Raw genomic sequence first — 19,711 nt, forward strand, 5'->3', positions numbered from 1 at the left:
GGCTCGCTTGCTCGCACGGCTCCCGCCTTCTCCTCCTCCCGCCCTCGCTACGCACACACGCGTGCGACGACGGCGCGCACGCATAAACGTGCATACGAACATGGACCGCGCGGCGTGCAATTCCGCGCGCACTCACGCACGCACGCATGCATGCCGCGCGCTGCAGAAACCGCGGGTACAGTCGGTCGAGGAAGCGCTGAACAGCTTCTCTTTCACCGTTACTTTTTCGTCCGCGCTTTCTTCTTCCTTCTCCTCGTCTGTTTTTCCGCTTCTCTTTCTCGCGTTTGCTTCTTCTACCTTTCTTCTAGTCAACGCGGGGAAAGGGAGATAAGAAGGCTACTACGGTCATGAAGCGTCATTCCGCGACCTACAGAACGTCCGCGTCGCCCTGGTACCCTCGTGGCGAGCGAAATTATCAGTATCGCATGTATACGTATACCTATATACGACGAAGAGAGTAAAATGAGAAAGGGAAAGCTCGAAACGTCCTCCAGCTTTAAGACGAGCGAAATAAATGGACTCATTGTATAGGACGTGCCGCCGCGGATGTATTAGGATCGTTTTTTCATCTTTGTACTTTCACCGCTTTCTCGCTCTTCTCTTTCCTCCATTCTCATGTACCTATATATTTCAGCTAAAAACAATTCTACGATACGTGACTCGATAAGTTTTGTTTATTCTCGCGTGCAAATGTATCGCATGAGAAAAGATCGTATCGCATATACAAGAGAGATCAAATATCGTGTGATTAAAGGAGAAGAAGGTGCGTTCTGCGTTTATACATCGTCGATGACAACGCGTTCGCCAACGGGCTCCTTTTTTCATAGCCGAGATTTAAGCAGGGCTCAACCTCTCCTCCTCAACCTCTCACCCTCTCACCCTTTCACCCTCCGCGTTTCTCGTCTTCTTTAGACGCGGCGACTGGGCCAGTGCAGCGACGAGACGCAGACACCCGGTACAGTCGCGTGAGTAAGCTGGACCCGCGTGATTTCTCTCCCTCGTGTCTTTTATCTTTCCGCCCTCCCCCCTTTTTTTCCTCTCACTCCTTTTTCGGTTTCGTCGCCCCGTCTCACGCGGGTAACCTGCCCAGTCGCCTACAGCCGGAGGTACTTTGGGCCAAGCGCGCGTTCCACCATCCGATCGATGTCGCTCGCTACGAAAGCGTTCTGCAGCAGCGGTCGCAGAATGCTCGTGGCGCCGATTAACAGCAGCAGCAGCAGCAGCAGACGGCGGTTCCGAAAAAGGCGGCTCTGCGAAACGACCGACCGTTCCACGGATATATGTATTCGCGGCCGAGCGGCTGCGTGCCGCGAGACGCACGCTGCATCGCGGATGCACATTGCACGAGGACGCTTAAATTTAACTAAGGGCACTCGACACTTTTACTCGCTCGCTATGGAACTCCGTAGGAAGCGACGCTACTATATTACTTCGTCGTCTTTTCTCCGCGTAAAATATTTGGAATTGACTGCGTGAAGCTTCTTGCGACGACGAGACGATCAATGTTAATGCGAATAATTGTTTTATGTGTAATGTAGTATCAACTGATGCTACAACAATGTAATTTTAGAAACGGAGAAAATATCGATATCTAAAAGTATGAAACTGAACAATCAATTGACATTGTTGGTTTTTTAATATTAATGATCCCATACTAGTATTATTTAATTGGCATCTCTTACAAAGCAGTGAGATAAAAACTACAGAATTCTATTTCATGATTTCTTAATAGTCATGTTTTATTGACACTTCAATGTACACTGAAAACAAATATTAAATTTTAGTAAATATTTGTTTTAGTTCTAAGTAAATATTTACTGAATGTAAACATATTTATTTGAACAATCATTAATTTGATTTAACTATTATCTTAAATAAATGTTTACTTTAAACTATTCAAAGAAATTATAAGTATTAAAATTTAGTAAATTTTTTTCAGTGTGAATGCAAAGATGTTCAATTTAATAAAATATTTTCAATTGATTGTGCTAATTGTTTTCTTCTTTAATTTCATTAACATAATAGAATAATAAAATAATTAAAATCAGTTAAAATAATTAGTCAACTAAATGAATTTTACAAAAATTAATACAGACACACACACTTTTTTAATAAAAATGCTGTCATGTTTACTAAGATTGCTTGTATTACAATTAAGCTTAATCAAAGAATCGTTCAAGAGACTTACAATTTATTCTCTTAAGGGTCAGTTGTTCCACCTTTTGGTAAATTTTACCTGTTAGGTAAATTTGGCAATCCGCGCATATGATTGGATAATCTTGCTATTTACCCAACAGGTAAAATATATCAAAGGTGGAACAACCGAGCCTAAAACACGTATAATTGACAAAATGGCAGAACAAAAACTAAGATTTAATGGATTTTACGGACTGACTTCTGTCGCTACTTTATTATAAATATACACAAAAATTGTGTTAATAATATCGGGCAACTCAGGATGTAAACGAAAATGAGGAAAAACAGGGTAACGTGACGCTCGGTGATCGTCGAAGAGCGTAGATATCAGTTAACGTTACGATTATTGATTAAATCCGGCGGAGTTAAAACATATAGCTACACCGTCTCGCAGTAGTCGCGTTGCTACCCCTTGTATCGATTATCTCTCACGTAGCAGGTCCCGCCAATATCTGCGACACATCGGTGAATTTCGGGGGTTAAACCGCGCTACAGTTTCGACTCGATAAATCTCTTCGTAGCTCTTCCTCTCTTCTCTGTCACTCTTCCGCCGTCACATCCCTCTCGCTCGTTATTGCATTCTTCCGATTCATGTCTATTATCTTTTCAACGTAAATAAAGTCGACCGATTAAGTACAAGAATCAAGAAGTCGAATCGGTTAATACCGATTTTTCGCGAGGTGGTATGAAATGGTACGTTCGTGGACGACAGATATAAGATCACTTTTGTGTCTGTAGCACATCTGGGAAACTATATTGACCGAATTAAAGTAAGTCACTTTGAGTAAGAACAATGACGTTCCCTCTTTCCTCTTTGCCCTTCATCGCGGGCTCGTTGCGAGAGTTTCTTTCCAACGATCGTGGAAAGGATACGCCAATCGAGAACGAGGCCGCGTTGAACAGTAGTAGCCGACTTTGCGATGTCCTTTCCTCGATCAATGATCACGAACGCATTCGCGCCTATCACTTGTCTCGCGGCGAAGAATCAAATGCTATGCCGGTCTTGCACGGAAAGAACAATTTTGCTCAAGTCTCTAAAAATTTAGGTACGCGCGCGCAGGTCCGAAAATAATTTTGTCGGATCATCAAAATAATTGTTTTTAAAAAAATTGATTTATGTTTTTTTAAATTAATTTACTCAAGCTTGAGAACGATTAGCATAATCAAGCTTTTTTTTTCGTGTAACTACACATAAAACCAGAGAAAAAACGTAAAATAATTTATACAAGAGTCCGTGATTGATAAACTTATCACATTAACAATAATAATTAAATATTTTTTATTGAACCGCATGGAAAGGATAATTTTGCTGAAATAATTTAGTTAGGTACAGATTTGAAAATAATTTTGTTGGACTATCAGAATAATTATGTGGGATGCTTAAACTGATTGCTAGAATGTCATCAAAAATCTTTGTAGCATTGCTCATCAAGCTTGAGTTTCCTACACAGTTATTTCGATGGTCCGACAAAGGAAAAATATTTTCCTTTGTACCTACTTAAACTTTTAAATATCTGAGTAAAATCGTTTTTGCGTATTGTTAACTCGACGATAAAATATTCCTGTTCGAGAATCGCCTGAGAAAAAGATAACACGTGCTATTCAAGATAAACCATTGAGAGAGGTTGTAGGCGGACTTCACAAACACCCTGTACATGGACTGTGCATACAGGCGCGCGTGGTGTGCGCGATGCACACGAGAGATACGCATTTTCTTCGCGTGTCGTCGTCTCACTGCCGTGTCAAGGACACCGAGGGACGGAGTCGATGGTTTGCGTGGACTTTCCTCCGAAAATGAAATACGGAATGTATCTCGCGTCGCACCGTCAATGTAATCGTGTGCCTTTTGTATGCGAAAATGCACTGCCTTCTTGGATCGTAATCTCTTCAAAGCTTCAAATCAAAATCGATCTTTAAAAATATTGCAACGGATATATACAGGATATAACTGAAATAACGCCCACTAATCATACAGTGCTATTCCTAATAAAAATCTGAGACGAAAAGTCTTCCTCTACACTGAACCAAAATTGTACGTAAATACAATAAAATATCCATTGAATTATGAAAAAATAATGAAAATTGGTCCAATGAATTCTTATAATAATTTAGGTTATAAAACTATTACTAGAATTCATTGCAAGAATGAATATATAGTTATATAAATAAATCCAGTTTTATTGTTTCAATGAATTAACTACATTAAGTCGGACATTAAATCGGACATTGATTAACGATCATTCGTTGGACCAAAAATTACCAAAATTTTTTTCAGTGTGCCATTTTGTAATTTTTGCAATATCTTTTTAGTTACCCAATAAGCAAAATGTCTAAAACCGATTTATAGGACAGCTTTTAAGAGTTCTTTAAGAAAAATCTTCAAAATATTTCACAAAGAACATGGAAAGATATCTTAAAATCGTCTTATACATCGATTTTATCCGTTCGGCAATATTTAGAAATTAATATCTCGTTAACTATTGCGAAAATTGCAAAATGATAAAGGACTTTTCGACTTAGTTTTTTATTAGGAATAGTACTGTATGTGTTTAGTGGGCGTTATTTCAGTTATACCCTGTATATGTACATATAATAGGAGCGATTGAGTGAACCGCACAGAATCGTCTATTAATTCATCAAATTTATACGACATGGAAGTTATAATTATTCTGTATTCTTTCCTGTAAAAAAGGTATTGAAAATAATATTAATGTAATAAAAGTTTTGCGATTGCCAAAGTGTAAGTATATACGGAGCAGACAAGTTCAATTTAATCTAAGTGTGCGGCACGAGGACTTGATGAGAATATCCTGTATATAGAGTGTCTCAAGATTACATACCACTATATATTTTAATAATTCAGATATTCCTTTTCTTATTAATGAGAAACTAAGATTCACGATTTACATTTTCAGTTTTCAATGAGACTGGATGTCTCATTACTATAAAACCGAATTAAGGACTTTGTTAAAATCTTTATAAAGTATCTATCTTAAAACAAAATTTTTTATATTGTATTAATATACCGTGAATAAACATTTTATCTCTTGGTATGTTTCATTTTTTAAAATATAATATTCTAATATATCAAGGGGGGGGATATTAACGGTTCAACATTTCTTTTTATATACGTAATTTGCGCTTTTTCATACTTTTAATCGGTCAAACGAGATGGGACGTTGTCCCAAGGATAAAAGTACTAATATATATCGTTGCTTCGGAGACACCCTGTAGATACGATCGGTTTGTGTCGCTGGCTGGCGGGCAGGCCGAAATTGCGCCGGGAGCGAATCCTGGGAGCAAGATACGCGGCTTCGGGTCGAGTAAGCACCTCGACGAGGGGCACCAATCACGGGCGCGAGCATCGTTGCGTGCCGGCACGTCCCGCTTGACGGAGCGGGGCGAAAAGGGAGGTAAAAACGACGAAATGACGAGAGTCGGGGCCATCCTTCGCGACCACGGCGCGGGTCTCACCGGCCCGGCCCGGCCCGGCCGGTATGTTTTCGCACGCGCGCAGGTACCGAGGGAGTACGACAGCAGGGACAGCAGGACGCAAATATTCAATCACCCGGTTCAAACAGTCTGCTAGGTTCGCGGCGAGAATGAAAAAGTGGGAGGAAGGGAGAGAGAAGCGCGACAAACAATCGAGCCCGTGAAAAAGCGAAATAGGTTCCGTTCCTTTCTAGATCTCGAATTCCCGTCCGGGTTGCTGCTCGTTTATATTATTCTACCGAAACGTAAAATTGCTCTAAGAAATCCTAGCGTTTATCTCATCAATGTGCTCCATTTTTTTATGTCGCGTAGATACGAAATCAGAGATGGAAAATTGAATATTGAGGGTTTCAAGATTTTTATGTCGCGAATTAGGGATACCGGACTTAAGAACTGAGTTCCAGTTGACAAATTGTGGAATTGCGGTCTGCTTGTCGCGGATGGGATCTCGTTCCTTTCATACATTCGCCTGAGAACGCTCCGTCTTTTGACGAAATACCGACAAGATTCAAGATACTTTTATTTATCACACATCAAAAGGGACGGAATCACTGAAATATTTAAAAATTTAGCCATAACATACAGATCTGATATCAATTTTGTTGGATCATCAAAATAATTATATACGCTGAAAAAAAGATTGGCTGCTGCAGCAAATTAGATGGTAAAATATGGCATAGCATTTTTAATTGGCTGCAGCAGCCAATTTTTGGTTGCGTTAGCCTATCCGCAATGTCAGTACAGGATTTCGATAGACTAACACAACCAAAAATTGACTGATACAACCAATTAAAAATGCTATGCCATATTTTACCATCTAATTTGCTGCAGCAGTCAATCTTTTTTTTCAGTGTAGAACGCTCTAACTAATTTCTAAAATGTCAAAACTTTTTGTAGCATTGCTCATTATGTTTTCTATGTCAGGGTCGTCACAAATTTCTCATCCTAAAATTGTATAACTTTTTGCTTATTTCTAGACAAAATTTCATGATTTTCCTTAATGCTTTCAATAATATTTTGAATTTTTTTTTGTATTTTCAATCTGATTTGGAGACCGTCAAATATTTTATTGAGAGTATTTTAATATAGCAGTGTTAATATTATTATTATTAATGATAGTGATTGATACTGCTTGCATTTTTAAGTATTCCAAAACAGCGTAGATATGACACATATTAAATTTCTTTAAAAGAAATTCCAAGAATTTGAATTTTTCAGAAAATTTTGCAAAATTCCCCGACTTTTCCCTAATTTCCTTGACCGTTCTCAATTTCCTGACATTCCAGTGATTTTTCTGATTTTCAGCTTTTGTGACAATTCTGTACGTAATTATTTTGACGGTTCAACAAAATTATTTTTAGATACTTTATATTTATTTAATATAATATATATATATACACTTTTAATTATACAATTTTAATTTTCATTAATTTACTTAATGTATTACCTTGTATAATATTATATTATTTTTGTGATTACTTATATTTATAATTGTTAACAGAAATAATCTTGCGCCGACAATCTCTATACATTATAACTATCAACAGAAAATAATTCTTGCTAATTTATAATTGATACCAGCGTTATGCATTCATAATCTCCAAGTCATATTTTGCCTATTGGACCGAGGTAAAAAATGGAAAAATTGATAACAGCGTCTAAAAACTGTTTCTCCGTTCTAATTATACGTTAACATTGATAATGATCCGATAAGGATCGAAACGTCTGTTTTTATTTATAACCGACACATGTTATTAAAGTTTAGATTTTAACTAATTTATATATTTTATTTACTAACTTTTTAAATTTTAACGACAGACTTTTGGCTCGCAGCCTTTTTCTTTCTCGTTTTTTAGATACTTTGTTCTTTCCGCGCAGTTACGAATTAGTTAAAAAAAAAAAAGGGATCAAGATAGAGAGATGCTAATTGTCGTTCACGCGAGGGTTGCCTCTTGGAAAATGTCTCGTCCTCCGATCAATCGCGACGAAAAGCGACGCCTGAGCTCGTCGACGGCTCGACTCGACGCGCCGGGGGACACGTTTGTCGGGTAGAAAGATTTAAATTTGGCCCGCACCCGAAACACACGGTGCCGTGCGGTGCCGTATAGGTTCGTCGTCCGGCCGCGTCTCGCGCGCGATCCAAATAGCCGGCCGGCGAAGCATCCCCTTCGTTTCACGCGAAGGACGGCGAAAATAATCTGCCGTCCCCGCGCGCGGAGTGAGTTTCCGATAAATCGCGCGCCGCGTGTTTCTCCGTGTCTAGGGTTCGAGGCTTTTATCCGTGATTCCACCGTCCACGGTGAGAAGGAACGATCGGGATCGATTTGGACCAACCATGTTATTTGACAAATCGACTCTTTATCGAAATCGACAATCATAATTGGACGGTTAAGATCAATAGGGAAGGAAAGAAACGCGAGACTCGAAGCGAGTTGGGCTCACGAATGGACTAATGAAGACACGAACTGAGAAAAGATCCGGACGAATTATGCAAACGTAATCGAAATAGATTGTACACTGAGAGAAAAGTGTATTTGTTATTACAATTGCACGATAAAATAATTATGAGCCTCATTTTTATGCTTGTTACTGTTATAACGTGATAATTATATTTATTATATTCAGTAATAATTATATTTATAATTCTGTATAAAAAGTATAAGGTAGAGCAGAGCTATTCTCTCAGTTTTAACTTTAAAGTAATACGAAAATTTACGACAACAAATAATATCTCTTTGCAGTAACGTGCTTATAATTACATTCTACAATCATGATTGCTCTTTGAGAGTACAAGCACAACTTTTAAATAATCAGTATGTGCAGTTTATAAACATCGCGAGAAAGCCCTGTTGTACCGCTGTATCTTATGGTTGTCCTCAAAACTTTAAAGTCATGTAATTAATTTGGATACATAAAATAATAAATATTACTGATATTACAGCAATACTAATTATAAAAAATGGCTTCCATATTATTTAATCGTGCAATTATAAAATATCAAATATCTTATTTCTGTCAGTGTATTCTGATAATTTGAAGCATTACGGTACAATTAATATATCATGTATTATTTTCTTTTATCGTTTGATTTAAAATAAAATAAAATATTGCTGGCTGTGCGCAAAATTCGTTTAACGATAAATTATGGTTCATGGAACGCGATAAATCGTCGAAAGTTCGACAGACTTCCTGCATTTCATGGAGACATATGTTAATTCTACAGATTGAGTTATGTAGAAACGAGCTTCGACAATGCGTAAAATTTTCAGTTCACAAAATAAATTTCACGTAGCGACAGCCTTGAATGGAATTATATAACGTGACAAAACTGCATCACGTTGAGAATTATTTTCGATGATTTAAGAATAATATAATTTATTAATTAGGTCAGATGCAAAATAAATTACCGTGCGAAAACCAAAACAACTATGCAAGGATGTGCGTGCATGTATCACAGATACGTTACAATTATTTTTGTAAAGTTTCCGAATCCAAACAGCGTTTTACGTGTTAAATTAATCAATATTTTCAACGTAATTAGTCCGTAAGAATTATTCGCATGTAAGCAGAATTTAATACAGAGAGTTAATACCGTAATTTACGATAAATTGTTGCTATTATCTACTATCACCATGTTCTTTATTTCATCGTAACGATAAAAGAATATATGGCTCGTATTCTTATGCGACGATAAGCCGTGGAGCGTTCAAGTCTCGCGTTACTCAAAATGACCGCACGATCACGCTGAGATATACAACGAGAATCTATAATCGAAATCACGTTATATTTTCTTTTTCACGCGATAAATCACAATCTCCATGAAGACAGAATGAAGAAAAAAAAAAAAAAAAAACGGAAGAGGAAGAGGAAGGATAGCACAGCTACGAGCCGTACCTCTTATCACTGGCGAGACATCCTTAGGCCGGTAATCCGCGCGCTTCTTATCTTATCCGCGATATATACCTGGATTCCTCTTGCGCAGAAAATCTGGAGCACTCAGCCCACTCAGCCGCACAAAGAGACTACTCACAGGCACGTGGAAACACACACATACACACACACAGACACACACACACAAACACACACGCATACACAACAAACACATACGCGGTACGGGAAAAGTTTTTCAGGCGCGCACGTCGCCGTCGCAACGATAAAACCGGACGGCGTGCGCGATATCGGCGAGACCGGCGAGACTCCGCGAAAAAGCGACCCGCGCGTGCCGGCAAGCCGGCCGTGTAGGAGCGGGTATTTCGAACGCGCACGGGATGCGCACGGCGCCGCCCGGCAGTGCCAACGAATCGAAGCACTGGATAAAAGACGTCTCTTTACCGACGCGAATCTGCCATGGCTACGGTTACCACATCTGGGTACCAATCATGGAACAAAGTCGGAATGGATTCCGTTTTCCCCAGAAAACACAATAGAAATCTAGGGAATAATTGAATAATTCCGATCGGAATCCATTCCGACTTTGTTCCACGATAGGTACCCTGATGGCGAATTCGATTGGAAGCACTAGTGCGCATTAAAGCCGTTGTACACTGATTTGAGTATAAAATTGAAATGCGGATATTTCGAATTATACATATTTTACCTAAAGTAGAATAAAATGTATTGAGTATTTCACGATTTAATCGATTTTCATGTTTATTTATAAACATATCTTTACATTATTTTGTGTACGGCGATTTTAATGTGCATTGAGTGCATCCAATCGAAATCGCTGTGAATCACTGCAAGAGAAGAGTACATATTATGCGTTACGTCTTTTAAAAAAAAAATCCGGTGGGGGTGGTAGCAGAAAATATAATTTTTTTTATGCGTTAAATGTTGGTACTTAATGCAATAAAATTTCTAGAACATAATTTGTGTCGACAATATTTATTAATAAAAATTAATAATAATTATAATTTTATAAATAGAAAATTTTAATTAATGACCAAGAAGTTTTACGACTTTTCGAAAAAGAGTATAGTACATGTACTTCTTAAATGAGTACGGTTGGTAATTCTAGCCACGGCGAGATGGGTGCCGATAAGGTAGCGTTCGTTTGTCGTCGAGGAGATTGTCGGCCGCTTTTGATTCGAATTCGCGAGTAAATCTCGGAAGTTTGACCGAAAAGGAAGCAAAACACGGAGGGAGGTAACTTCCAGATGAGAGAACGGCCAAATATTCCGGCGGTCGGTAACGATACGACGCAGTAGTAAACCGTGAAATTTCTAAATCTGTTTGATCGATAAAGGTACTGCACGTCGGTAAAATTCATGTCTGTATATCCGATATCTATATATGCGGTATATCTATACTTATATTCGGATATACGTATACACACAAACAAATACACAAACAGTCATTTATACTAACGTAGATTAACTTTAATCTTGGTTTTCCTTACTTTTTATATCTTTTTTTAATGCTCCATTTTTACCAATATAGATTAATTTTAATCTCGTTTTAACTTGCTCTTTTTTTTAATTGTCAGAACTAGAAAAAAAAATAAAGAGTAATTACAGAGAAAGAACACAGTTTTGTAAAGGATCTAAACATTTAATTAAATGCAGATCTAAAAATATAATTCTTTGGACTATCCAAATAATTATGTAGGACGTTTAAGCATTAATGACAGACAAAACTAGTTTGAGTATTCTACATAATTATTTTTATAGTTAATTATAGTTAATAATGAAACGAAATTATTTTCGGATCTGTATCCAGCTAAATTTTTACATTTTAGTCATTGAAACTAATCTTTCCGTGTAATTGAATCAAAATTGAAATTGAATTACATTGGTAGAAATGAGCATAATTCTTAGAACTCTGTAATAGAAAAAGATACAAAATAAAAAGTTAACCGAGTTTAAAGTTAATCTAAATAGAAATGGACAAATCCAAAATCAGAACATAAAATGATTTATAAGACGTCTTTCAGACAGTTCTTGCAAAAATGACTTTAAGATTTTTTAGACGTCTTATAGATGTCATTTTACGTCCTGAATCTGAACATATAATGATATGTGAGTTTCTTTTATCTTCGAAGGATCATACTAATATAATACATTGAAGCCTGATTTTTCATTATCTGATTAATTTGTGGTTAAGCTTAATCTGATGTTTGATCCAATGGACTTCATCCATGACATCATCATAGATGAAGCTCATTGGATAAAACATCAGGTTAAGCCTAAACACAAGTTAATCAGATAATAAGAAAAATCGGACTTAAGAAATTCTCAGTTGTCATTTGTCTAATTGAGATTTGCTTAAAAATATGTATTCGACAGATCTTTGCTAGATATTGCTACATTCTCGGCTACATTGTAACTAGATGGTTTCTGATAAGAAAGTATCTTCGGCAGCTCTCTTACCGCTGTAGAAATTCCAGAGATGCGCTTAAAAATTTAAACTAGGATTGAAGGCACTTAGCCATCGAAAGAAAAAAAAAGAAAAAGCCGGTGTACTTTCTCGCCGTTTCTAGCATGCCGATGCACCCGAGCGAGTTTGATCTCCGCGAATTTCATGGAGAAGTCACGCGGGGAAAAAATGCGGCATTAAAGGAAAAAAATATTTGTAAATTGAAGAGATCGATTCGTAAGATAATGTATGTTATCAGATTCCGTGGGAAGCGTTTCTTTGTCGAGCTCTTGAAATCGGATAAGGCCCGCATCCGTCTGCGTGAAATCGCTATCAGTTTGGCGAAAGATCTCGCGGTGCGAGACGCATAACTGTATGATTCGTAGTGCGTCGTAATAACGCGTAAGCGCGATAAGATAAAACAGAGCGATCCCGCTTGTTATTTAATACCATGACGCGTACGAAATCCAGAGACATTTCGATACACACACGGAGGCTTTGAAGAAACGACTAAGTATTTTGAGAAAGTCACGACCGGTATTTTGATGATTACGAACTGTGACCAACATTGCAATACTCGATTTGAGAGTGGATATCGCAACGCATCGGTGTCGATCGTCGTTACAAATGCTTTCCTAAAGGCTAATCAGGGTTGCCACAAAACTGGAAATCAGAGAAATAAGGAAAATATCAGGGAAGTTAGGAAAAAGTCAGGGAATTTTGCAAAATTTTCTGGAAAATTGAAATTCTTGATCTTAAACAAATTTAATATGCGTACAATACACCTACGCAGTTTTGGAATACTTACACTGAAAAAAAAGATTGGCTGCTGTAGCAAATTAGATGGTAAAATATGGCATAGCATTTTTAATTGGTTGCAGCAGTCAATTTTTGGTTGTGTTAATCTATCGAAATTCTATACTGACAGGCTAATGCAACCAAAAATTGGCTGCTGCAGCCAATTAAAAATGCCATATTTTACCATCTAATTTGCTGCAGCAGCCAATCTTTTTTTCAGTGTACCAACTTGACAATTATCAAGTAGCGTCAGCAACATTAATAGTAATTTACATTGCTATGTTAAATTGCTCTCTCAAATATTTGACGGTTTCCAAATCAGAACGAAACTACCAAAAAATTTTAAAATATTATTGAAAATCGGGAAAAATCATGAAATTTTCAATATTAAAATGCCTATAACGGTCGAAGCTGGATCTTTAATGCTTAAATAATTCAATCTTGATTTACTAAATATACTATATATGCAATCGCATATATACCATATTTGCAGTATTTCGAAAACTGCGCGCTGAATTCTTTTCCGGACTATATAAATGCAATTAAACTACTGTAGTAAACTCGTGAATTAAATTGACAAGTAATTTTAATAATTTTGGTGCTCAATCAGGCATCATATTATAAAGATGTTAATATGCAGAAAAACTGTAATTAAATTTATTGCGAAAAAAATAATATTGTTCATGAAATTTTGTTTGAAAACCAGGGAAAAGTTATGGAATTTGTGGCACTCCTGCTAATCTACAGTGTGCCCTTTTGTTTCTTACTTTCTGCCTTTTGTCTTTTTCTCTCTTTGCGACTATTTTATCGATAAACGTGTTTCTTGTCTCTTTCGAATAAGTTTATCAAGTTTTATCTCAGATGACAAAAACAAAGAAATAAGGGGCATAATAAGAAACAAAAAAACAAAAAATAAGAGGTAGTAAAGAATGAAAAACAGAAAGCACATTATGGATAGTAGCCTTAAATGTCGCTGTATTATATATTCTTAAACGGACACTTCATATTCCTAAAAATTGCCGTATGACAACGTCGAGAATGTAATACCATCGTGCTAATCGATGAAGTAGCGTTATTCTAAAATGAAAAAACCAACCACGAATCGTTGTATGACTTGGAAGTGGAGGAGAGAAATTGATTGGTTATTTTATGACGCCTCGCGTCATTGGGACGCTCCTTGATACCCTCGAGGAACATTGTTGCTAAAAGTTCAAGTCGAATTCGTACATCGAGCCCGACTGCGTTGAGGGAGAAATCGTCGTTTGCGACGTCGCGCGACCCGACGAACGCGGCGAAAGATCGACCTTATTCTTCGCGCGCTCACCTGAAGCTCCGCTTGCGAAACGTCGATCTCGCCGCGGTAGACGAACTCGATGATGAACTTGAGGTCGTTGAAGCAGACGTCCTGGGGCATGATGATCGTCGGGTGTTTGCAAGGATTCGACAGCAGGAGCTTCTGGAAATAGGAGCTGCAAGCCGACAACACCACCTGAACATATGGAAAAGAACAAGATCGTTTGTAAGTAAATGTAGACACGTCGACGCTCGCGATTAAATCGCTGCTTCTGATTAAATCTCGACACGCGAATCTACCGGGTAAAGAAGCGCTCGTGCATTGCGATTGTTTTCATTTTACTTCTCAAACGTGTCGAAATTACCAAGTAGTTCTATCAGGTTTTCTCCGTTGTTTCGAAGTTAAATATCGACACCTCAATTAGCTGCTGAGATATCAAGAATCAGAAAGCGTTTATCTATAAAGCAAAGTATATATGTATAAGTATATATACAGGGTGTTTGGAAAGTAATGAAAAATCTTTCGCATAGGGGCAGAATGGACTAAACTGAGAAGAAAAGTCCTCTATCATTTTACAATTTTCGCAATAGTTAACAAGATATTAATTACTAAAAATTGTCGAAAATTGATCTTCAATAATTTTTTATTCAAATACTATCAACTTTACAGAAAAACTGTAAGAGACAAAAATTGTTTATTTTCTTCTCATAAGGTTCGGAGAATTTTTTAATATCGTATTCTCTCATGTTGGTAAAAATTAGAAAATGCAGTACTAAAAAGTTGATAAAAAATTCTGAAAAAATTCCTAAAGCTTTATGAGAAGAAAATAAACAATTTTTGTCTCTTACAGTTTTTCTGTAAAGTTGATAGTATTTGAATAAAAAATTATTGAAGATCAATTTTCGACAATTTTTAGTAATTAATATCTTGTTAACTATTGAGAAAATTGCAAAATACTAAAGGACTTTTCGACTCAGTTTACTCCATTCTGCCCCTATGCGAAAGATTTTTCATTACTTTCCAAACACCCTGTATATTTAGATACATATGAGAATAATCTTGTTGTATTATAAAAATAATTATGTAGGACGCTCTCAAACTGACTGTGCTAGAATGTTAAAACTGTTTGCAGCATTATCCACCTAAATTTTAGTAAAATCGCTCTCTCTTTTCGTATATATATATATATATACATATATATATGTCACTTAAATGTTGCTACACATAAATACGAACATTTTAGTAGTATTAAAATGTTTCATGTAATTGTATAGATCGATGCCGGATCAAGCTGCGGGCGTGATTATCCGCTATGTGTCCCGTTTTGCGTGATGACTTTGAATAATCATGACAGAGCCAAGTATGACAAACATAGGCGTCACTTCAAATCGATTTTGGAAATTTATCGATATTTTCAACATCCATTCTAAATTCGCTATTTTACATTTATACAATTTTCTATTTTTCTACAATTTAATACGTTTTGCCGAATTTTCATCACTTAAGACGAATCGGGAGTAATATTGTATATCATAGACGTAACTTCTCGTCTTCTTGGATCGAGGTTTGACGTTCGATTCCGCGAGTGTCGTTGATCGCGGTCGCGTCATCGATCTCTCTCTCTCTCTCCCTCTCTCTCTCCCCTCCATACATGTCGCGTATACCGGCCTACCTTGTGCGCCTTTAACGAGGCCTCATTGCACGCCAGGGTGACGTCGACGAAGGCCTCAGTCTGCAGGAGCTGGTGCATCACCGACGTCATATTCGATTGGTAGTTGTTCCAACGCAGGCAGTAGTGCTGCCCGGCCATGCCGCCGCTGCAACAGAAAAACGGAAAAGATCGATCGAGTGGTTTTTTTTTTCTTTTCCCGAGTGGCTTTCCTTTCGTGTCGACGGATTCATCGAAAAGTCATCGACGACGACGACCCTAAGAGACGACGAGAATCCCTCCCCCTTCCCTGCTTTTTCCCAAGCCGCAATAGTCATCCCCGTTGTACCGTTTCCCCTGCCACGAGATCGATCCGCGAAGAGCGGGACAGTACCTGTAGTGCACGCCCCAATAACGATCTGTCTCCATGAAATATTGGGTTTCTTTTTCCGCCACGGCCGCCGGGAGAGAAGATATCTCCAAGAGGTTTTATGTACCGGACGGAGGACGGTATCCACGAGAGAGCGAGAGAGAGAGAGAGAGAGAGAGAGAGAGAGAGAGAGAGAGAGAGAAAGACGAGAGAAAGAAAAAGCAAACGAGAGAGAGAGAGAGAGAAAGAGAGAGAGAGAGAGACGGGGTAAGTAGATAGGTACAGGGGTTTTCTACACGCCACGGGGGCGACGAATCGCGGGTGGCGGAAATAAGGAGGCGAGAGGAATAAAAGACGAGCGGAGAGGGATAGAGAGAAAAAGTGATGTACGTGGCAGAGAAAGAGGAAGATCGGCGCGTGGGGAGAGGGAGAGAGACAACGCGCGGGGGATGAAGGAAGCGACGAAGAGAAGGAAGGGGAAGGAGCAGGAAGAAAAAGGGCTGCGCGAATCGCAACGGAAAGGACGTTATTTCCGGAAGTTGCGGCGCGGTGCGGCGCGGCGCGAGTCGCGGGAACACAAGAAAACTAGAAATGCACTTTCGCGTATTTACTACAGCGATACAGCGACCGAGGCCCGATGATAACGATCGATCGATCGATTCTTGGTCGTTAGCGATCGAGAGCGAGGAAAAGACGCGCGAATCGCCAGGCGGATTGGCACCGCGAATACGATGAGGTTCGGGCGTTGGTCTGCCCACGTCGCGACATTCACCTGTTCCGTGGACCGTGCTTTATCTGCCTCTATCTATGACTCTTTATACCGGGCCATTCCGCCTGTTATCTGTCCGTAGGAACACGGGCTTTTATCAGTTGCTTAGACGTGCGCCGATAACGGGGAAACTTTAAGCTCGCGCCTTCTCCCGCCTTCTCTCTCTCTCTCCCCTCATTCTCCTGCCTCTCTCCTTCTCCTGCTACTTGCGCTCGTTTCAACGCTCGTCGCTGCCTTTCATCCGCTCGCTTACTCGCTCGCACGCTCAAAGAACGCCTAGAAAATCTTCGCGACACCTCGCTCCTATTATCCTCACCACCTGTGACTCGAGGTGTCTTACTGATGCCGCTACTTACGAGTCTTGCAAATTACGAAAATCTGTTCCTCCAAACTGACTATTTGAACGCGATCGTTTCAAGTACACTTAGGATGTCTCGATTCTTAATTCTTAATCGTCAATTCTCAATTTTTAAATCTCTCAGCTGTTAGCTTCCAAAATCAGAGTTACCACAAATATCTCATCCTAAAATTTCATACTCTTCCCTGATTTTTCAACAAAATTTCATAATTTTTTTTAATTTTTAAAAATATTTTGAAATTTTTTGTACACTTTCGTCTTGATTTAGAACTCGTTAAATATTTTGTTGAGAAAGAAATTTAATATAGCAATATTAAAGATTATTAATGTTGTTGATACTGCTTAGAGGAAAGTCATCGATACCGACATACCACTTTGTTTTTAGACAATATTTTTTAAACAAAAGTTAAAAATACTACTTCAAAAATATAAATACAAACTAAAAAGTGTCTTCTATCAGATAGTATAAGCAGTTTTTATAATACTGTTTGCAATTTTGCAATAATTAAGTTTTTCGTAAGTTATGCAAAAATGAGCGTCTGACAAAATCCAAAACTGACATAGTAGGCAGTAATGTAGGCAACATTCCTAGTCTATAAATAAAGATATATCTTGTTCTGTAGGTAAAGAAAACTAATTTATGAAACTATAAACATTAAAAATGACATAATATTATCAATAATACAGTCACTATTATTTTAATTACGCAATTTGCAAAAGAACTGTAAGAATTTTCTTCTCGGATTCATAGAATTTGTTTTTAGCTGATTTGGTATAGAAATAAGCCACAAATATATGAATTATGAGTTTGTACTTCTTTAATTAGCTAAACAGATGATGTTTTTATTAGTATTAATAAGGTGTAAAGGTTAGTTTCTAAGAAATAAGGGGATGTCCCTTTAGGAGATCTATGTCAGTATCGGTAACCTTCCTCTATACATTTAATTGTTAAAGTGATAGTATTCTAAAACTACGTACACTGTTAAAAATTTCATGAAATTTAATATACTTTTAATTTACACAATTTGAACTTAATTTCATGACATTACATTAAATTTGTGTACATGTACATGAAATTTAATGTATTTTTCATGAAAATTTATGAAATTTAATGTACACATTCATTACATTTAAATAACTACTGTAACTTAATTTTCAATTAAATCATTCATTACTTTTAATTTCGTAACCACGAGCTTCATTTACATGTAAAGGAAGCTCGTGATTACATTTCTAGCAGTGCAGGTTATTAAAAACTATTAAAGCCAAGAATTTTAATTACCCAGAAAATTTTGCAAAATTCTCTGACCGTTTTCTAATTTTCCTGATCATTTTCAATTTCTCTCATTTCTAGTTTTGTGGCAACTATGAAGATTCTAACTCTCATCGCTTATTCGACGATTCTCATCTCTCAGTTCTCTCAGCTCGTAGCTCACTTAACGTTATACTGTCAACGTAAATGTTAACTCTCTAATATTTTTTTATATTTTATTATTCAAGTAGAGCGTAAACAAATGTCCTACTTCTTTTTCCCGTCCTAACCCTTCGTCTTCCAAACTCCGTTCTTTTCTGATCTCTCTTCGCCCCTCGTCATCCCTTTTATATCTCATTGGTCGGCACACTCGTACCATCTGCTGTTTCTCCGGCTATCCTTCGAAAGCCCTCGATGTGGACGCACCTGCGAACGCTTGCAGGTAACGCACGATTGTGAATGTACGTGAGAGCACCTGACGCACTTACTTCGCCGACCTCTATCTATACTCGCGGAGTACGTACGCGTGGCGTGCTGTTTCACCTGTGTGATCGATTACTGCGAGAAATCACAACGGCGAACATCGATCGTGCATTGCTGTCAAACTCTCGAAAAGTCTAATAGAAACGTTTCGGGGCGCGCTCGATCGTTTAATTTCAATCGGATCACTAAAATTTTCTCTCGACTTAACTACTTCAAATGTTTGCTATTGTAGGACTAATGGAATTCTCAAAGTTCGTATATAAGGCTTGTTATCTAACGTAACTCAATTAATCCTGGTTAAATTAATACCCTGTCGGTTTTCAGTTCAGTTTTTCTCGATTCCAAGAAAGAAATTAATTAATTGAATCAGAAATATGAGATAATGCTTAAATTCTTTTTCGAAGAACTTAAATTGTATTCAAATTTTCGGCAATCATCAGATACTTTTTGCATTTCTCGTTTTAAAGAACGCAATAATCAATTTTGCAACATTCTTCAACGCTCGGAGAAACTTGGATTCGTTTGAAATCTATTCGCGAAATCGAAACGTCACGAATTGCCTTATGTCCATACAGCGAGTCTATGCGTGCGTGTCGCACGGCACACACATAGACACGCGAGTCGCGTAACAGGTACGTGTGCACATTGATATCTCGAAATTGGGTTACCTGGCGTGCCGACCGCGAAGACGCGCTGA

General features: G+C 37.9%; 1 protein-coding gene across 2 annotated transcripts in view; it reads right to left on the minus strand.

Moving 5' to 3' along the window:
• Nucleotides 1-19,711, minus strand: part of Psq (pipsqueak) — a 65,222-nt gene that overhangs the window by 23,289 nt on the left and 22,222 nt on the right. The window contains exons 1-3 of one of the 2 annotated variants that reach the window (XM_018454822.1): nt 16,177-16,295; nt 15,807-15,951; nt 14,165-14,329 (exon numbers count right to left, since the gene is read on the minus strand). In XM_018454822.1, the coding sequence (XP_018310324.1) occupies nt 14,165-14,329; nt 15,807-15,951; nt 16,177-16,211 (345 nt within the window). In that variant the 5' untranslated portion in view covers nt 16,212-16,295. Of the gene's footprint in view, nt 1-14,164; nt 14,330-15,806; nt 15,952-16,176; nt 16,296-19,711 lie in introns of those variants that run through there. The other variant, XM_018454823.1, reaches the window with a different exon arrangement.

This window comes from Mycetomoellerius zeteki, unplaced genomic scaffold (genome assembly GCF_001594055.1).
Source record: "Mycetomoellerius zeteki isolate Tzet28-1 unplaced genomic scaffold, Tzet1.0 scaffold458, whole genome shotgun sequence".
NCBI classification, from domain to species: domain Eukaryota; kingdom Metazoa; phylum Arthropoda; class Insecta; order Hymenoptera; family Formicidae; genus Mycetomoellerius; species Mycetomoellerius zeteki.